The sequence below is a fragment of the Anser cygnoides genome, chromosome 34, assembly GCF_040182565.1.
Source record: "Anser cygnoides isolate HZ-2024a breed goose chromosome 34, Taihu_goose_T2T_genome, whole genome shotgun sequence".
Taxonomy (NCBI): domain Eukaryota; kingdom Metazoa; phylum Chordata; class Aves; order Anseriformes; family Anatidae; genus Anser; species Anser cygnoides.
Genome location: NC_089906.1, coordinates 191,354 through 211,154, shown reverse-complemented (window position 1 = coordinate 211,154; position 19,801 = coordinate 191,354). Strand labels below are relative to the sequence as shown.

The 19,801-nt window shown below is 70.2% G+C and overlaps 1 protein-coding gene across 1 annotated transcript in view; it reads left to right on the top strand.

Moving 5' to 3' along the window:
- The window catches only part of LOC125181308 (neurogenic locus notch homolog protein 3-like), a 34,947-nt gene that overhangs the window by 3,256 nt on the left and 11,890 nt on the right, over positions 1-19,801 (top strand). Inside the window, 25 exon segments of the mRNA XM_066986390.1 lie at positions 500-583; positions 1,758-1,899; positions 2,828-2,932; positions 3,456-3,517; positions 3,520-3,580; positions 4,101-4,334; positions 5,871-6,026; positions 6,472-6,657; positions 7,241-7,354; positions 7,732-7,845; positions 8,692-8,925; positions 9,436-9,547; positions 10,140-10,331; positions 10,932-11,077; positions 11,418-11,532; positions 11,739-11,862; positions 12,224-12,374; positions 12,956-13,184; positions 14,039-14,210; positions 14,212-14,241; positions 14,723-14,876; positions 16,516-16,682; positions 16,684-16,701; positions 17,506-17,638; positions 18,920-19,156. Of these exon segments, the coding sequence (XP_066842491.1) occupies positions 500-583; positions 1,758-1,899; positions 2,828-2,932; positions 3,456-3,517; positions 3,520-3,580; positions 4,101-4,334; positions 5,871-6,026; positions 6,472-6,657; positions 7,241-7,354; positions 7,732-7,845; positions 8,692-8,925; positions 9,436-9,547; positions 10,140-10,331; positions 10,932-11,077; positions 11,418-11,532; positions 11,739-11,862; positions 12,224-12,374; positions 12,956-13,184; positions 14,039-14,210; positions 14,212-14,241; positions 14,723-14,876; positions 16,516-16,682; positions 16,684-16,701; positions 17,506-17,638; positions 18,920-19,156 (3,472 nt within the window).

The following is a 19,801-nucleotide window of genomic DNA, read 5'->3' as shown; positions in this document are numbered from 1 at the left end:
CACCACGTGTGCACCGTGTCCGTGTGCACCGTGCACCGTGTCCGCACGTGTGCGCGTGTGCACTGCGTGTTGGTGCAGTGCGTGTGCACCGCATGTGTGCACATGTGCAGTGTCCGTGCAGTGCGTGTGCGCGTGCGTGTCCGTGCACGTGTGCACCGCGTGTGCACCGTGTCCGTGCAGTGCGCGTGCAGTGCAGCCACGCTCAGCCCACCCCTCCCCCTCTTCACCCCCCCCCCCCCCACCCCACAAGGGGGCACCCCAGGGTGCTGGTGGGGTAGGGGTGGGGACAGAGGCCCCCACTGCCCCCCCCTCCCCCCATTTCCTAACCCCGGGGGGGGCTCATTTGGGGGGGGGGGGGCAGGGGGCAAGGAGGGATCTGTGGGGGCTGCTTTGGGGGGGGGGCTGTTAGGGGCGCTGGGGGGTCAGCAGGGGATTTATGGGGGGGGGGGGGGGGGGGGGCTATGGGGCTGACCCCCCCCCTCGACCCCCCCCCATCCAGTGCTGCCATGCCCGGAGGGGGACGAACCCCTGCGAGAACGGGGGGCAATGCGTGCTGCACCCCAACGGCCCGCACCGCCTGCCTGTGAGTGCCCCCCCCACCAAAAATGGGTGCCCCCCACCCCAAAATGGGTGCCCCCACCCCCAGCTCCGTGTCCCCCCCCTGCCCCCGTTGCCCTTGCCATGGGGTGCCCTATAGGATCCCCGTGCCCCCCCCCTTTTACAACCCATAACCCACCCCATAGCCCCCCCAGCTGCCCCAAAGCCCCCCCCCCAAATTGGGTGCCCCCCCCAGCTCTGTGCCCCCCCCCCCCCGTTACCCTGACCATGGGGTGCTCTATAGGATCCCTGTGCCCCCCCCCCCCTTTACAACCCATAACCCACCCCACAGCCCCCCCCCAAGGGCCCCCCCCCATAGCACCCAACGCCGCCGGCCGGGTGCGGGCCCCCCCCCCCTCTCCGTGTCCCCCCCCCCACCCCACGCTGCCCGCGGGGCCGGGTGCGGGCAGGGCGGTGCCTGCCCGGGCAGGGTGGGGGGGGGGGGGGACAGGATGGGGGGGGGGGGGGACGTGGGAGCTGCCCGGGGGCACGTTCCCAGGGTGCCCCCCCCCCCCCCATCACCCTGTGCCCCTTCCCCCCCATGTCCTGGGGGGGTCCCCAGGGGTGCCATGGGGGTCCTGTGGGGGTCCTGTGGGTGCTGGGATGTGAGGGTCCCGGGGGGGGGCATGGGTGCCAGAGGGGGGGTCCCATAGGGGGTGTGAGGGTCCCATGGGTGCCCTGGGGGGGTCCTGTAGAGGATGTGAGGGTCCCATGGGGGTCCTAAGGGTGCTGGGGGGGGGCTGCCATGGGGGGTCCCAAAGGCAATGTGAGGGTCCCTTGGGTGCCAGATGGGGGGGTCCCAGAGGGGGTGTGAGGGTCCCATGGGTGCCCGGGGGGGGAGTCCCAGGGGGGGGGTCCTATAGGGGGGCTGCCAGGGGGTCCCAAGTGTGAGGGTCCCATGGGTGCCCCCATAGGGGGGGGGGTCCCATATAGGGGATGTGAGGGTCCCATGGGTGCCCTGGAGGGGTCCCGTAGGGGGTGTGAGGGTCCCATGGGTGCCCGGGGGGGTCCCATAGGGGGTGTGAGCACCCTGCAGGGGTCCCAAGCACCCCCGTGGGGGTCCCAAGCGCCCCGCGGGGGTCCCATGGGTCCCGGTGAGGGGGGTGAGGGGGGGGTCCCGTGGTGGGCGCGGCGGGGGTCCCATGGGTGCGGTGCCGCAGGTGCCGGCCGGGGGCGCTGGGGGAGCGGTGCCAGCTGCGGGACCCTGCGTGCCCTCGCCCTGCGCCCACGGGGGGCTGTGCCAGAGCACCCTGCACGACGGCACCCTGAGCCACCTCTGCCTCTGCCCCCCCGGCTTCCGTGGTGAGTGGGGGGTCCCTTGGGTGCGGGGGGAGGCGGGAGGGTGCCCCCCTAGTGGCTGTGGCACCCGTGGGTGCCCGTCGTGGAAGGGGGTGAGGAGGAGAGGAGCTGGGGGTGCCCGGGACGCCCGAGGGGTGAAGGGAGGTCCCGAGGGTGAGCGTGGCACCCAAGGGTGCCCCGTAAGTGCAGGCAGGCCCCAGGTGCCCATGGGTGCTCAAGGCAGCCGGGGGTTCCTTGAGGACACCCAGGAGATGCCGATGGCACCCTTGGGTGCCTACTGATGCCCATGGCACCCATGGGTGCCCAGTGGAGCCATGCAGGCCCCAGGTGCCCATGGGTGCTCAAGGCAGCCAGGGATTCCTTGAGAGCACCCAGGAGGTGCCATTGGCACCCTTGGGTGCCTACTGATGCCCACAGCACCCATGGGTGCTCAGTAGACGCAAGCAGATCTGCCATGCCCGTGGGTGCTCAAAGCATCCAGTGGTTCCTTGAGGGCACCCAGGAGGTGCCGATGTTCCCATGGGTGCCCAATAATGCCCACAGCACCCATGGGTGCCCAGTAATGCCCACAGTGCCCACGGGTGCCCAATAGATGGAGGCAGGTCTGCAGCACCTATGGGTGCTCAAGGGCACCCCAGGGTGGGGGGGGCGGGGCAGATGTTCCTGTGGGCGCCCAAGGGGGTGCAGTCAGCTCCCATGGGTGCCTGTGGGTGCCCCTAGCACCCATGGGTGCCCAGTAGAAGCAGGCAAGCCTACCACATGCACGGGTGCTCAAGGCACCCACGGATTCCTGAAGGGCTCCTGGGAGGTGCAGATGGGACCTGTGGGTGCCTGCTGCTGCCCACGGCACCCCATGGGTGCTGAAGGTATCCCTTGAGGCCCCACCCTGGGGTGCTGACCACCCCCTGTTGTCCCCCCCTTCCCCCCCCAGGCCCCTCCTGCTCGCTGCCGGACCCCTGCACCCCCTCGCCCTGCCTCAACGGGGGCACCTGCCGCCCCCTCGGGGAGGGGGGCTTCGAGTGCAGCTGCCTGCCCGGTGGGTGCTGGGCACCCATGGGTGCCCTTGCTGGGTGGGGGGGGTGCGAGGGTTTTGGGGGGCAGGGCTGGTGTGTGATCTGGTTTGGGGGTGCAACTTCGGGTGGGGGGGGGGGGTTTGGGGGTCCCCAGCACCCATTGAGCTCCCTGGCAGGGGGTGGGGGGGCCCTGGCACCGTGGGGGGTGTCCCCAGGGGGTCCCTGGGACTGGGCGGGGGGCCCTAAAAGTGGGCGGGGGGCCTGGCACCGTGGGGGTGTCCCTGGGGGGTCTCTGGCAATGGGGGGGGTCCGTGGGGGTGTCCCTGGGGGTCTCTGGCAATGGGGGGGGGGGGGTCCGTGGGGTCCCCGTCACCGTGGGGGTGTCCCCAGGGGTCCCTTGGCACGTCCTTGTCACCCCACGGGGCTCTCCGGTGCCCGTTGGGGTCCCCCAGCGTGGGTTTTTTTTTTGGGGGGGGGGCACAGCGGTGGGTTTGGGGATTCCCTCTAACGTGGGGGTGCCCCCCCCGCCCCCCCCCCCCCCCCCAGGGTTCACGGGGCAGGGCTGTGACACCAACGTGGACGATTGCCCCGGGCACAAGTGCCGGAAATGGGGGGCACCTGCGTGGACGGGGTCAACACCTACAACTGCCAGTGCCCCCCCGAGTGGACGGGTACGGGGGGGGGGGGGGGGGGGGACACCGGGGGGGGGGGGGGACACCGGGGGGGGCGCGGGGTGGTGGGTCAGGGTGCTCGGGATGGTGGGGGGGGTGCTCGGCCACCCATGGGTGCCCCAGGTGGGCGTCGGGGACGGACAATGGGGGGGTGGGTGGAGGGGGGCACCCAGGTGGGTCACCCCCCCCCCCCCGCCCATTTACCCCCCCCCCCCCCCTTGCCCTTTTACCCCCCCCCCCCCGGCCATTGTAACCCCCTTCCCTCGCTGCCCCCCCCCCACCCTTTTAACACCCCCCCCTGCGCGCACCATTTTAACCCCTTCCTCGCCATTTCGCACCCCCCCCCCCGCCATTTTAAATCCCCCCCCCTCACCCTTTCACCCCCCCCCCCCCCGGCCATTTAACCCCCCCCCTCCGGTCATTTTAACCCCTTCCTCGCTGTTTTAACCCCTTCCTCGCCATTTCACACCCCCCCTCACCCTTTCACCCCCCCTTTTCACCCTTTCCCCCCCCCCCCCAGGCCAGTTCTGCACCGAGGACGTGGACGAGTGCCAGCTGCAGCCCAACGCCTGCCACAACGGGGGCACCTGCTTCAACTCGCCGGGCGCCCACGTCTGCGTCTGCGTCAACGGCTGGACGGGTGAGAGCTGCGCCGACAACATCGACGACTGCGCCACCGCCGTCTGCTTCCACGGCGCCACCTGCCACGACCGCGTCGCCTCCTTCTACTGCGCCTGCCCCATGGGCAAGACGGGTGAGGGTCCTGGGGTTGGGCCTCGGTTATGGGGTGGGCACCCGGAGAGGAGAGGCGTAACGGGGAGGGCGCCTTGGGGGTGGTTTGGGTGGTAGTGGCATGGGGTTGGGTGCCTTGGGGCGGTCCTGGTGCGGGTTGGGTGTCAATGGCATGGGGTTGGGCGCCTTGGGGTGGTCCTGGTGCGGGTTGGGTGTCAATGGCATGGGGTTGGGCACCTTGGGGTGGTCCTGGTGCGAGTTGGGTGTCAATGGCATGGGGTTGGGCACCTTGGGGCGGTGGTGCGAGTTGGGTGTCAATGGCATGGGGTTGGGCGCCTTGGGGCGGTCCTGGTGTGGGTTGGGTGTCAATGGCATGGGGTTGGGCACCTTGGGGCGGTCCTGGTGCGGGTTGGGTGTCAATGGCATGGGGTTGGGCGCCTTGGGGCGGTCCTGGTCCTTCATGGGGTGGGCTTCACCCCAAGGGCACCCAGTTATGGGGTGGGCACCCGGAGAGGAGAGGTGTAACGGGGGAGGGCGCTTTGGGGGTGTTTGGGTGGTAGGGCATGGGGTTGGGCTTGGGGCGGTCCTGGTGCGGGTTGGGTGGTAGTGGGGGGTTGGGCTTGGGGTGGTCCTGGTGCGGGTTGGGTGTCGATGGCCCCTTGGGGTGGTCCTCGTGCGGGTTGGGTGGTCCTGGTGTGGGTTGGGTGGTGCTTTCATGGGGTGGGCTTCACCCCAAGGGCACCCAGTTATGGGGTGGGCACCCAGAGAGGAGAGGCGTAACGGGGAGGGCGCTTTGGGGGTGGTTTGGGGGTGTGGCATGGGGTGGGCGCCTTGGGGTGGTTGTGGTGTGGTAGGGTGTCAATGGCATGGGGTTGGGTGCCTTGGGGTGGTCCTGGTGCGGGTTGGGTGTCAATGGCATGGGGTGGGCGCCTTGGAGTGGTCCCCTGGTGTGGGTTGGGTGGTCCTGAAGTGGGTTGGGTGGTGCTTTCATGGGGTGGGCTTCACCCCAAGGGCACCCAGTTATGGGGTGGGCACCCGGAGAGGAGAGGTATGGGTGGTTTTGGCAATGGCATGGGGTTGGGTTGGGCGGTCCTGGGTGCGGGTTGGGTGGCAATGGCATGGGGTTGGGCGCCTTGGGGTGGTCCTGGTGTGGGTTGGGTGTCAATGGCATGGGGTTGGGCACCTTGGGGGTCCCCCTGGTGCGGGTTAGGTGTCAATGGCATGGGGTTGGGCGCCTTGGGGCGGTCCTGGTGCGGGTTGGGTGTCAATGGCACGGGGTTGGGCGCCTTGGGGTGGTCCTGGTGTGGGTTGGGTGTCAATGGCATGGGGTGGGCATCACCCCGTGGGCACCCCGTTATGGGGTGGGCACCCCCAGAAGCACCACGGCACGGGTTGAGCACCTCAGGGTGCCTCTGGCTCACGTTGGGTGCCTTTGGCACGGCTTGGCCATCACCCCACGGGCACCCTGGCTGGGGGTGGGCACCCAATGTGCGTGGTGGGGGGGGGGAGTTCCCATTGTGGGGTGTCCCCCCCCCGAGCCCCCCCACCCCTTTTGTAGGGCTGCTGTGCCACCTGGACGATGCCTGCGTCAGCAACCCGTGCCACGAGGACGCCGTCTGCGACACCAACCCCGTCAACGGCCGCGCCATCTGCACCTGCCCCCCCGGCTTCACCGGCGGCGCCTGCGACCAGGACGTCGACGAGTGCTCCATCGGTGGGGTGGGGGGGGGCACCCATGGGTGGGGGGCAGCCATGGGTGGGGGGCAGCCATGCGAGGCTGACCTTTGCGTGCAGAGAGCATCCCCAGCATGTGTGGGGGGCACCCACGGGTTGGGGGGTGCTCAGGGGCGGTGGGGACCCATGGGTGGGGGGGGGCACCCATGGGTTGGGGGGGCAGCCATGGGTGGGGTGGCAGCCATGCGAGGCGGACCTTTGGTGCAGAGAGCATCCCCAGCATGGTTGGGGGGGCTCAGGGGCACCCATGGGTGGGGAGCACCCGTGGGTGGGGGACACCCACATGAGGGGGGAGATTTGCGTGCAGAGAGCGTCCCCAGCATGAGTGGGGGGCACCCACTGGTTAGGGGGTGTTCAGGGACGGTGGGCACCCATGGGCGGGGGGGGCACCCATGGGTGCTGACCGCCCCACCCCCCCCCTCCAGGCGCCAACCCCTGCGAGCACTTCGGGCGCTGCGTGAACACCCAGGGCTCCTTCGAGTGCCGCTGCGGCCGGGGCTACGCGGGGCCGCGCTGCGAGAGCGACGTCAACGAGTGCCTGTCGGGGCCCTGCCGCAACCAGGCCACCTGCCTGGACCGCATCGGGCGCTTCACCTGCATCTGCATGGCCGGTGGGTGCTGGGGGGGGGCTGGGGGGGGGCCTGGGGGGGGGCTGGGGGGGTCCTGGGGGGGGTCCTGGGGTGCGGGGGGGGAGTGGGGGGCTTAGCCTGGATCTGTATGGCTGGTGGGTGCTGGGTGCTTCACCTGCATCTGCATGGCCGGTGGGGGCTGCTGGGGGAGGCAAGGGGGGGGGCCCTGGGGGGCAGGGGGGGGCCTGGATCTGGGGGTGCTGGGGGGCATCTGCCCTGGGGGGGGGCTGGGGGGGCTGCAGTTGGGGGGGTCTTCACCCTGGATCTGTATGGCTGGGGGGTCCTAGGGGGGTCCTGGGGTTCTGCGGGGTGCCTGGGTGCTTCACCTGCATCTGCATGGCCTGTGGGGGGGGGGCAAGGGGGGGCCCTGGGGGGCTGGGGGGGGGGGGGTCTGGGGAGGTCCGGGTCTGGGTCCTGGGAATAGGGTTAGGGTGCGGTTATGGGGTTTTGGGGGGGGTGCACCCAGGACGGGTGCTGTGACGGGCATGGGACCTGGCGGAGGAAGGAGGGGGGGGGGGGCACTGGTACGGGCAGGGGGGGTCAGGAGCCGGCGGCCCCCCCGCAGGTTTCAGCGGCCCCCTGTGCGAGCTGGAGGTGGACGAGTGCCAGAGCAGCCCCTGCGCCAACGGCGGCCGCTGCACCGACCTGGTCAACGGCTTCGCCTGCTCCTGCCCCCCCGGTGAGCACCCATGGGCGCCCGTCAGCACCCACCAGCACCCACCTACCCGCACCCGTCATCACCCACCCATTGATGCTCCTGGCTTTGGGGTCATTTGGATTTGGGGTGCTCCTGGTGTTAGGGGTGCTCCTGGGGTGGGGTTCATTTGGGGTTGGGGGTCCCGTGGGGTTGGGGTGCTCCTGGCCTTGGGGTCACTTAAATTGGGGTGCTCTTGGGGCTGAGGGGTGCTCGGGGGGTTGGTGCCCTTTGGATTTGGGGTGCTCCTGGCTTTGGGGTCATTTGGATTTGGGGTGTTCCTGGGGCTGGGATAATTTGTGGTGGAGGTCCCATGGGCTTGGGGTGCTCCTGGCTTTGGGGTCATCCGGGGTCCCGTCCAGGCTTCTCGGGCCCCACGTGCCAGACGGACATGGACGAGTGCGCCAGCACCCCCTGCCAGAACGGCGCCAAGTGCATCGACCGGCCCAACGGCTACGAGTGCCGCTGCACCGAGGGTGAGCCCGCACCCATGGGTGCTCCCGGACCCCGGCAGTGCCCGCCCTGCACCCACGTGTGGCCCCTGGCATTGCAAACCCTGCTCCTGTGGGTGCTCCTGGCCCCTGGCGTTACAAACCCTGCTCCCATGGGTGTTCTTGACCTTCAGCATTGCCCACCCTGCACCCACGGGCACCCCTGACCCCTGCTGTTGCCCACCCTGCACCCATGGGTGCCCCTCACCCCTGGCAGTTCCCAACCTGCACCCTTGGGTGTCCCCTGGCATTACAAACCCTGACCCCTGGCATCACAAACCCTGCACCCATGGGTGCCCCTGACCCCTGGCAGTATAAACCCTGCACCCTTGGGTGTCCCCTGGCATTACAAACCCTGACCCCTGCCATTGCACACCCTGCACCCACGGCTGCCCCTCACCCCTGGCAGTTCCCAACCTGCACCCTTGGGTGTCCCCTGGCATCACAAACCCTGCACCTGTGGGTGCCCCTGACCCCTGGCATTACAAACCCTGCACCCTTGGGTGTCCCCTGGCATTACAAACCCTGACCCCTGCCATTGCACACCCTGCACCCACGGGTGCCCCCGACCCCTGGCAGTTCCCAACCTGCACCCACGGGTGTCCCCTGGCATTACAAACCCTGACCCCTGGCATTACAAACCCTGCACCCATGGGTGGCCCCTGGCATTGCAAACCCTGCTCCCGTGGGTGTTCTTGACCTTCAGCATTGCCTACCCTGCACCCATGGGTGTCCCTCACCCCTGGCATTACAAACCCTGACCCCTGGCATCACAAACCCTGCACCCATGGGTGCCCCTGACCCCTGTCGCCGCCCCCCCCCCCCCCCCAGGCTTCGAGGGCGCCCTGTGCGAGCGCGACGCGGACGACTGCACCCCGGACCCGTGCCACCACGGCACGTGCGTGGACGGCATCGCCAGCTTCTCCTGCGCCTGCGCCCCCGGCTTCACCGGGTACCGCTGCGAGCTGCAGCTGGACGAGTGCCACAGCCAGCCCTGCCGCCACGGGGGCAAGTGCATCGACCGCATCGCCTCCTACCAGTGCAACTGCCCCCCCGGCACCGCCGGTACGGGACGGGGTGGGGGGGCTGGGGGGGTAGGGGGGCGCCCGTCTGGGAGCGGGGTGGGGGCTGGAGGTGGTGGTGGGGCCCGTCTGGGCACTAGGTGGGTGGTGGGTCTTGACTGGGAGTGGAGTGGGTGCTGGAGGTGGTGGTGGGGCACATCTGGACGTCGGGTGGGTGCTGGAGGTGGTGGTGGGGCCCATCTGGGCGTGGGGTGGGTGCTGGAGGTGGTGGTGGGGCCCATCTGGGCGTGGGGTGGGTGCTGGAGGTGGTGGTGGGGCCCATCTGGGTGTGGGGTGGGTGCTGGAGGTGGTGGTGGGTCCCATCTGGGTGTGGGGTGGGTGCTGGAGGTGGTGGTGGGGCCCATCTGGGCGTGGGGTGGGTGCTGGACGTGGCGTTGGGTCCCACCTGAGCACGGGACAAGAACCAGCCCAGGCAGGGGCCCACCTGGGTGCCTGGTGGTGCCCGGCCCCGTGGCAGGTTGGGTGCTGACCGCCCGCCACCCTTGGGTGCCAGGCGTCAACTGCGAGGTGAACCCCGACGACTGCGCCAGCGACCCCTGCGTCCACGGCGTGTGCCAGGACGGCATCGGCCGCTACGACTGCGTCTGCCAGCCGGGCTTCACGGGTGGGTGCTGGGTGCCCTCGGTGCCCATCGGGTGCTCGGCGGGGTTTGGGGTGGCCTCGTTGCTCTCCGGGTGCCACCACGGGGCTGTCACCCGTGGGAAGGGACTTGAAGCGATGTCTGGTGCCAGTGCACCCACGGGTGCCCGTTTGGAGGAACCGTGGCACCCACCAGCCTCTGCTTGGGGTTGCGGTGTTGGGTGCCCACATGGGGTGCCCCTGTTGGGTGCTCGTGTTGATTACCCCCCTTGGGTGCTCCTGTTGATTACCCCTGTTGGGTGCCCACGGTGGGTGCCCACGTTGATTATCCACATCGGGTGCCTCTCTTGATTGACCACGTTGACAACCCATCTTGGGTGCCCTGTTGGGTGCCCCGTTGATTGACCACGTTGGGTGCCCCTGTTGGTTACCCTTATTGGGTGCACACATTGGGTGCCCCAGTTGGTCACCTACGTTGGGTGCCCATGTTGATCGCCCTTGTTGGGTGCACGCACTGGGTGCCCCAGTTGGTTGCCCCATTGATCATCCACGCTGTGAGCCCCTGTTGGGTGCCGCCCCAATTTGGGTGCCCCACCGACACCCCCCCGACCTCCAGGCCCCCCGCTGCAACGTGGAGATCAACGAGTGCGCCTCGAACCCGTGCCACGACGGCGGCACCTGCGTGGACGGCGCCAACGGCTTCACCTGCCTGTGCCCGCCGGGCACCCGCGACGCCCAGTGCCGCCTGGGCACCCTGCCCTGCCACAGCAGCCCCTGCGCCCACGGCACCTGCCGTGACCACGGGGATGGGTGAGCACCCACGGCACGCGGTGGGGCTGACTGGGTGCATGAGGTTACCCATGGGTGTCTGGGTGGGTGCCCGGGGCTCTCCATGATGCCCCAGGGTGTCCAAGAGGGAGCCCAGGGGTGCCTGAAATGTCCGTGGGTGCATGTTGGGTGCCAAGGTTGCCCATGGGTGCGTGTTGGGGTGCCCAAGGTTGCCCGTGGGTGCATGTTGGGTGCCCAGGGTTGTCCATGGGTGCGTGTTGGGGTGCCCAGGGTTGTCCATGGGTGCCCTTGGGGGTGCCTGAGGTTACCCGTGGGTGTCTGGGTGGGTGCCCGGGGCTGTCCATGATGCCCATGGGTGCCCAAAAGGGAGCCCGGGGGTGCCTGAAATGTCCATGGGTGCACATTGGGTGCCCATGGGTGCATGTTGGGTGCTCAAGGTTGCCCGTGGGTGAACGTTGGGGTGCCAGGGCTTGTCCGTGGCTGCCCCTCAGGGTTCCCATGGGTGCCAATGGGGGTGCCCATGGGTGCTGGGGCTGGGTACCCATGGGGGTGCCAGGGGGTGCTGTTGGCCCCCTCCCCGGCACCCCACACCCACATTTACCCCCCCCCCCCCCATCACAGGTTCTCGTGCGAGTGTGAGCCGGGCTGGGGGGGCCCCGCGTGCGCCCAGCGGGGGGACGCCTGCGCCTCGCGGCCCTGCCGCCACGGGGGCACCTGCACCCCCCTGGGGGGGGGCTACCGCTGCGCCTGCCGCCAGGGCTACCAGGGTACGGTGGGGACACCTCGGGGACACCTTGGGGGACCCCCCCCCCCCAGCTGCCCCACCCTCTGATCGTGGCATTGTCCCCTCGCCCAGCCCGGGAACACCAGCGGGACGCCCTGGGGACCCCCCTCCACGCACCCTGGGGACACCTCGTTGGCCCCTGGTCCCCACGTCCCCAGCTGTCCCCACGTCCCCCCCACGTCCCCAAATGTCCCCATGTCCCCAAATGTCCCCACGTCCCCAGCTGTCCCCAAATGCCCCCACGTCCCCGAATGCCCCCACGTCCCCAGCTGTCCCCACGTGCCCCCCCCCCCACGTCCCCAACTGTCCCCGTGTCCCCCCAGGTGCCCAGTGCCAGGCGGAGGTGGACGCCTGCGCCTCGGGGCCGTGCCGCAACGGGGGGCACCTGCGTGGGCAGCGCCGGCACCCACCGCTGCCTCTGCGCCCCGCCCTTCACAGGTGGGCACCCATGGGGTGCTGGGGGGGGGGGGGCGCACAGGGCGCTGGGTGCCCGGTGGCTGCGTCCCGTGTCCTGATGGGTGACGGTGACGGTGCTGTGATGGTGCCACCGGGCCGGGTGCTGGTGGCCCCCATGGGTGGCACCGTGCCGGGTGCTGGGTCCCATGGGTGGGCCGCATCCTGACGGTGTCCCCGCGGTGGCGCAGGGCGCGCGTGCGAGGCGGTGCTGGCCCCCTGCACCCCCAACCCCTGCGACAACGGGGGCACCTGCGCCCCCACCCGCCGACTACGGGGGCTTCACCTGCCGCTGCCCCCCCCGGCTGGCAAGGGTACCAGCACCCTGAGGTGCCCCTGGGTCCCTCCCGGCCACCCTGGGTCCCTCCCTGGTAGCTTGGGTCCCCCCCAGCACCCTGGGTCCGCCCCCCAGCTTTTTTGGGTTCCCCTGTCCCCCCTGAGTCCCCCCTAAGTCCCCCCCACCCTTCTGGGTCCCCCCCTCACCATCCCCAGCACCCCTGGGTCTCTCCCTCCCATCCCTTGGACACCCTCGGGTGTCCCCCCAGCACCCTTGGGTCCCCCACTCTGACACTCCTGGGTCCCTCCCCCCCTCCCACATTTGTGCATCCCTTTGGGCACCCTTGGGTACCCCCAGCACCCATGGGTGCCCACGGCCCCCCCACCCCCATCCCCAGGGGAGCGGTGCCAGGAGGACGTGGACGAGTGCGGGGCCAGCCCCTGCCAGCACGGGGGCACCTGCGCCAACCGCCCCGGCACCTTTGGGTGCCTCTGCCCCCCCGGCTATGGGGGGGGCGTCTGTGAGCATGACCTCGATGACTGCGACCCCGGTGAGTGGGGACCCCCCCCCCCCGAGGGGACAGGGGCTTGGGGGGGCGGGCACAGAGGGACGGGGGGGTGGGGGGGTGTCTGGGGGTGCTACGGGGCTGGGGGTGGGGTGCTTGGGTGCTGGGTGCATTTTGGGGTGGCATGGAGAGGGGGCCGGGTGGGGAAGGGTGCATGTTGGGGTGCTGGGGGCGTTTTGGGGTGCTGGGTGCATTTCGGGGTGCCATTTTGGGGTGTTGTGTGCATTTCGGGGTGCCGCATTGGGTCTCTATGCACATTTTGGGGTGCCGCGTTGGGGTGCTCTGCACATTTTGGGGTGCTGCATTGGGCGCAATGGGGCAGGGTCAGGGTGCTGCTGTATTGGGGTGCCCCATAGGGGTGCAGGAAGCGTTTTGGGGTGCCACATTGGGGTGCTGTGCACATTTTGGGGTGCTGCGCTGGGGCTCTGTGCATATTTTGGGGTGTCACATTGGGTGCCATGGGGCAGGCTCAGGGTGCCGTGTTGGGGTGCCACGGGGCAGGGCGCAGGTGCCCTGTAGGGTTGCAGCGAACATTTTGGGGTGCCACCCCCCCCCCCTCCCCCCAGACCCCTGCCTGAACGGGGGCTCGTGCCGCGACGGGGTGGGGGCCTTCACCTGCGCCTGCCCCCCCGGCTTCACGGGGCCGCGCTGCGGCACCGAGGTGGACGAGTGCCGGGGGGGGCCCTGCCGCAACGGGGGCACCTGCACCGACTACGTCAACGGCTTCGCCTGCGCCTGCCCCCTCGGCTGGACCGGCCCCCGCTGCCAGCACGACGTCCCCGACTGCACCGACAGGTACGCCCAGGGGTGCTGCGCCCCGCCCCGCGGCACCCAGGGGTGCCCCCAGGTGGCCCCAAGCGCAGCCGGGGGCGTGCGGAGTGAGCGGTGGGAGGTGAAGGTGGTAGCACCCATGGGTGGCCCCAGGTGGCCCCAGCCGTGGCCATGCAGTGTCCCCAGGGGTAACTGAAGGTGGTAGCACCCATGGGTGGCCCCAGGCGGCCCCAAGCCCAGTCATGGCCGTGCAGTGTCCCCAGTGGTAACTGAAGTTGGTGGCACCCATGGGTGGCTCCTGGGTGGCCCCGAACCCAGCCATGGCCATGCAGCGTCCCCAGTGGTAACTGAAGGTGGTGGCACCCATGGGTGGCCCCCGGGTAGTCCCAAGTGCAGCTGTGGCTGCCTGGAGTGGACGGTGGTAGGTGAAGGTGGTGGCACCCATGGGTGCCCCCCGGGTGGCCCCAAGGGCCGCTGTGGGCATGCAGAGTGCACGGTGGTAGGTGAAGGTGGTGGTACCCATGGGTGGCCTCAGGCGGCCCCAGCCATGGCCACGCGATGTCCCCAGGGGTAACTGAAGGTGGTGGCACCCATGGGTGGCCCAAAGCAACACCCCGTGCACCCATGGGTGCTCCCAGACAGCCTCAAACCTCCCCCTACCCACCCCCCCATACCCCCCCACCCATGGGTGTTCTGTGCCCTCCCCCAATGGGTGCTCTGTGCCCCCCCCCATCTACACCCTTGGGTACCCTCCCCCTGCCCATACAACCCCCCCCCCACTTCACCCCTAATTGCCGCCCACCCCCAAACCTCCAGCGCATGCAGCACCCATGGGTGCCACGCTCACCCCCACCCCCCAAAAAATTCCGCCCCCCCAGCTCCTGCTTCAACGGGGGGACGTGCGTGGACGGCGTCGCCTCCTTCAGCTGCCGCTGCCCCCCCGGCTTCACGGGCGCCCACTGCCAGCACCCAGCCGATGGGTGCCAGGGGCAGCCCTGCCTGCGGGGGGGCACCTGCGTCGCCGCGGGCGGGTCCTACCGCTGCCTCTGCCCCCCCCGGCTACACGGGAGCCCAGTGCCAGGTGAGCCCCGGGGTGCTGGGGGGGGGGGGGGGGGGGTCCCTATAATTCATCCCCATGTCACCCAGTGAGGGGTGGGTACACGCCCCCCCCTCCCCCCCCCCAAGGCCCGGCACCCTGCGCACCCACCCTCAATAGAAATTGGGGTGTGGGTGCCCCCCTAAAAAAAAAACTTGGGGTCCCAACACCCTAATTTCCCATTAAATGGGTGCAGGGGGTGCTCGGGCACCCCAAAACTTGGGCACCCCATGCACCCCCCCAATTCCCCACAAGTGGGGTCCATGCCCCCCCCCCCCAAAAAAAATTGGGGGTCCACGCCCCCCCCCAAAGAAAACTGGGGTCCCAGCACCCCAATTCCCCAGGGGCCGGGCACCAGCAGCTGGGTCCCTTGGGTGCCCCCCCAAAACCCAACGGGCGCCCCCCCAAACTGATATGTCGTCCCCGTCCCCCCCCCCCCCCGCCGGTGTCCGTCCCCCCCCCCCAGACCCTGCAGGACCTGTGCCAGCCCCCCCCGTGCCACAACGGGGGCCGGTGCCAGCAGGAGGGGGGGGCCGTCACCTGCCACTGCCCCCCCGGCTGGGCTGGGACCCACTGCGACGTCCCCAACGTGTCCTGCGCCGTGGTGGCCGCCCGCAGAGGTCAGCGGGGGGCAGGGGCGGCTCCCAGTTTGGGGGGGCTGGGGGCACTGGGAGGTTACTGGGGGACTGGGAGGTTACTGGGGGCACTGGGAGGGGGTGACTGGGGGGCTGGGAGGTTACTGGGGGCACTGGGAGGGGTGACTGGGGGGACTGGGAGGTTACTGGGGGGACTGGGAGGTTACTGGGGGCACTGGGAGGGGTGACTGGGGGGACTGGGAGGTTACTGGGGGCACTGGGAGGGGTGACTGGGGGGACTGGGAGGTTACTGGGGGGACTGGGAGGTTACTGGGGCACTGGGAGGGGTGACTGGGGGGACTGGGAGGTTACTGGGGGCACTGGGGGGGGGTGACTGGGGGGCTGGGAGGTTACTGGGGGGACTGGGAGGTTACTGGGGGCACTGGGAGGGGTGACTGGGGGGACTGGGAGGTTACTGGGGGGACTGGGAGGTTACTGGGGGCACTGGGGGGGGTGACTGGGGGGACTGGGAGGTTACTGGGGGCACTGGGAGGGGTGACTGGGGGCACTGGGAGGGGTTACTGGGGGGACTGGGAGGTTACTGGGGGCACTGGGAGGGGTGACTGGGGGGACTGGGAGGTTACTGGGGGGACTGGGAGATTACTGGGGGCACTGGGGGGGGTGACTGGGGGACTGGGAAGTTACTGGGAGGACTGGGAGGTTACTGGGGGCACTGGGGGGGGTGACTGGGGGGACTGGGAAGTTACTGGGGGGACTGGGAGGTTACTGGGGGGACTGGGAGGGGTGACTGGGGGGACTGGGAGGTTACTGGGGGCACTGGGGGGGGTGAATGGGAGGACTGGGAGGTTACTGGGGGCACTGGGAGGGGTTACTGGGGGCACTGGGAGGGGTGACTGGGGGGACTGGGAGGTTACTGGGGGCACTGGGGGGGGTGACTGGGGGGACTGGGAGGTTACTGGGGGCACTGGAGGGGGGACTGGGGGGACTGGGAGGTTACTGGGGGGACTGGGAGGTTACTGGGGGCACTGGGGGGGTGACTGGGGGGACTGGGAAGTTACTGGGAGGACTGGGAGGTTACTGGGGGCACTGGGGGGGGTGACTGGGGGGACTGGGAAGTTACTGGGGGGACTGGGAGGTTACTGGGGGCACTGGGAGGGGTGACTGGGGGGACTGGGAGGTTACTGGGGGGACTGGGAGGTTACTGGGGACACTGGGAGGGGTGACTGGGGGGACTGGGAGGTTACTGGGGACACTGGGAGGGGTGACTGGGGGGACTGGGAGGTTACTGGGCACTGGGGGGGGTTACTGGGGGGACTAGGAGGTTACTGGGGACACTGGGCGCCCTCCCAGTTTGGGGGGCTGGGGGCACTGGGTTGGGGCACCGAGCCCCACCACCTGCCTCAGCTCTGTCCCCCCCCCGTGCCCCCCCATTGTGTGTTCCCCCCCCCCGTTGTGCCCCCCCACCATTGTGTGCCCCCCCATCGTGCCCCCCCCATTGTCCCCCCCCATGTGTCCCCCCCCTTATCCCCATGTCCCCCCCCCTCGTGTGCCCCCCCCTCTTGTCCACCCATTGTGCCCCCCCCCCTTGTCCCCGTGTCCCCCCCTATCGTGTGCCCCCCCCCCCATCGTGTGCCCCCCCCTTGCCCCCGTGTCCCCCCCCCAGGCGTGCCGGTGTCCCACGTGTGCCACGGCCGCGGGCGCTGCGTGCCGGCGGGGGGGGGCCACCGCTGCCTGTGCCAGGGGGGGTTCGGGGGCCCCTACTGCCAGACCCCCCCGGACCCCTGCCAGCACAACCCCTGCCGCCACGGCGCCGCCTGCCGCAGCTTCGTGGGGGGGGTACCGCTGCGAGGTGGGTGCCGGGACCCCCCCCAAAAATAAAAAACACCCATGGGACCCCCCCCCCCGGGTGGCAGGGGGGGTGGGGGGGGGGGGCGTGGGAAAGCGGTGGCCCCGAGTGTCACCGAGAGAGGTCGCGGGGTCGCTCCCACGGCACCCATGGGAGATTTTAGGGGGGGGGGGGGTCCCATGGGTGCCCCCTCCCTCCTCTGGGTGCCCTCTGGGGACACGGCGCCAAACTGGGGACACTGGGGGGCCTCCCAGTTTGGGGGGCTGGGGACGGTGGGAGGGGTTACTGGGGGGACTGGGCGGTTACTGGGGACACTGGGAGGCCTCCCAGTTTGGGGGTGTTGGGTGCGCTGGGAGGGGTTACTGGGGGACTGGGAGGTTACTGAGGGGACTGGGAGGGGTTACTGGGGGGACTGGGAGGTTACTGAGGACACTGGGGGGCCTCCCAGTTTGGGGGTGCTGGGGGCGCTGGGAGGGGTTACTGGGGGGGACTGGGAGGTTACTGGGGACACTGGGGGGGCCTCCCAGTTTGGGGTGCTGGGGGGACTGGGAGGTTACTGAGGGGACTGGGAGGGGTTACTGGGGGGACTGGGAGGTTACCGGGGACACTGGGGGGCCTCCCAGTTTGGGGGGACTGGGGGCACTGGGAGGGGTCACTGGGGGGGACTGGACACACCCGTGGGTGCTGCCCTTGTTGAATGGGGTGGGGGGATGGGGGGAGGTGCCGGCTGCCGCGGGGGCACCCGCGGGCGCTGGGGATGGCACCCATGGGCGCGGGGGGGAGCACCCATGGGCGCTGTCCCCGCAGTGCCCCCCGGGCTACGCGGGCCAGGACTGCGAGCTGGAGGTGGCCGAGTGCCAGTCGCGGCCGTGCCAGCACGGGGGGACCTGCCTCGACCTGCCGGGGGGCTACCTCTGCTCCTGCCCCCCCGGCACGCTGGGTGCGTGGCCCACGTGTCCCCCTGTCCCCAGGGTCCCCGTGACCCCGCGACCCCGTGTCCCTAAGTCCCTGCGACCTCACAGCCTCATGACCCCAAGTCCCCACGTCCCCTTGTCCCCGCGTCCCCACACCCCAAGTCCCCGTGTCCCCAAGTCTCCTTGACCCCTTGTCCCCATGGACATCCGTCCCCATGTCCCCAAGTCCCTGTGTCCCCACATCCCGCTGACCCCTGTCCCTCTCCCTCCTCAAGTCCACTCTTGACCCCCAAGTTCCCCATGTCCCCAGGTCCCCAGTCCCCTTGACCCCATGTCCCCAAGTCCCCTTGACCCCAAGTTCCCCTTGACCCCAATTCCCCATGTCCCCAGGTCCCCTTGACCCCTTGTCCCCATGGACATCCGTCCCCAAGTCCCCGTGTCCCCAAGTCCCTGTGTCCCCACATCCCATTGACCCCTGTCCCTCTGTCCCCAAGTCCCCTTGACCCCAAGTCCCTTGACCCCAATTCCCCATGTCCCCAGGTCCCCTTGACCCCAGGTCCCCTTGACCCCATGTCCCCATGGACATCCATCCCGTGTCCCCGTGTCCCCTCCTGTGGTGGCACCACCGGGGGGTCCCCACGTCCCCTCCCATGATGCCACCTCCCCGCGTCCCCACGTCCCCTCCTGGTGGCACCTCCCCGTGTCCCCATGGCCCATCCCGTGGTGACACCACCCCATGTGTCCCCCCCCCAGCTGGCATCACCCTGTGTCCCCATGTCCCCCCCGTGATGCCACCATCCCGTGTCCCCATGCCCCCCCCAGTGTCCCCACCACCCCCCGTGTCCCCATGTCCCCCCCCGTGATGCCCACCACCCCATGTCGCCCCCCCCGGTGACCCCCCCACCCCCCATGTCCCCCCCTGTGATGCCATCACCCCGTGTCCCCATGCCCCCCCAGTGTCCCCACCACCCCCCGTGTCCCCATGCCCCCCCCATGATGCCACCACCCCGTGTCCCCATGCCCCCCCCAGTGTCCCCACCACCCCCAGTGTCCCCATGTCCCCCCCGTGATGCCACCATCCCGTGTCCCCATGCCCCCCCCCAGTGTCCCCACCACCCCCCGTGTCCCCATGTCCCCCCCCCCATGATGCCACCACCCCGTATCCCCATGCCCCCCCCCAATGTTCCCACCACCCCCAGTGTCCCCATGCCCCCCCCATGATGCCACCACCCCATGCCCCCCCCGGTGACCCCCCCCCCCCCCATGTCCCACGCTGATGTCCCCATCGTGTCCCCCCCGCCCCGCAGGCGTCCTGTGCGAGATCAACGAGGACGACTGCGCGGGGGGGCCGGGCTGCCAGCACAACGGCACCTGCGTGGACGCCGTGGGGGGGTTCACCTGCGCCTGCCCCCCCGGCTTCGGGGGCGCCCGCTGCGAGGGGGACGTCAACGAGTGCCGCCGCCACCCCTGCCACCCCCGGCACAGCCGCGCCTGCGTCCAGGGGGACAACAGCTACCGCTGCCTCTGCCGGCCCGGCTACACCGGTACGGGGGGGGGGGGCACGGGGGGGGGCATGGGGGGGACATGGGGGGACATGGGGCCATAGGGACATGGGGGCTATAGGGGGCTATGGGGGGATATAGGGACATGGGGGGGGGACATGGGGGCTATAGGGGCTGCGTCCAGGGGGACAACAGCTACCGCTGCCTCTGCCGGCCCGGCTACACCGGTACGGGGGGGGGGGGCACGGGGGGGGGCATGGGGGGGACATGGGGGGACATGGGGCCATAGGGACATGGGGGCTATAGGGGGCTATGGGGGGATATAGGGACATGGGGGGGGGACATGGGGGCTATAGGGGCTGCGTCCAGGGGGACAACAGCTACCGCTGCCTCTGCCGGCCCGGCTACACCGGTACGGGGGGGGGGGCACGGGGGGGGGCATGGGGGGGACATGGGGGGACATGGGGCCATAGGGACATGGGGGCTATAGGGGGCTATGGGGGGATATAGGGACATGGGGGGGGGGACATGGGGGCTATAGGGGCTGCGTCCAGGGGGACAACAGCTACCGCTGCCTCTGCCGGCCCGGCTACACCGGTACGGGGGGGGGGGGCACGGGGGGGGACATGGGGGGGACATGGGGGACATGGGGGGGGTTGGGGGACATGGGGCCATAGGGACATGGGG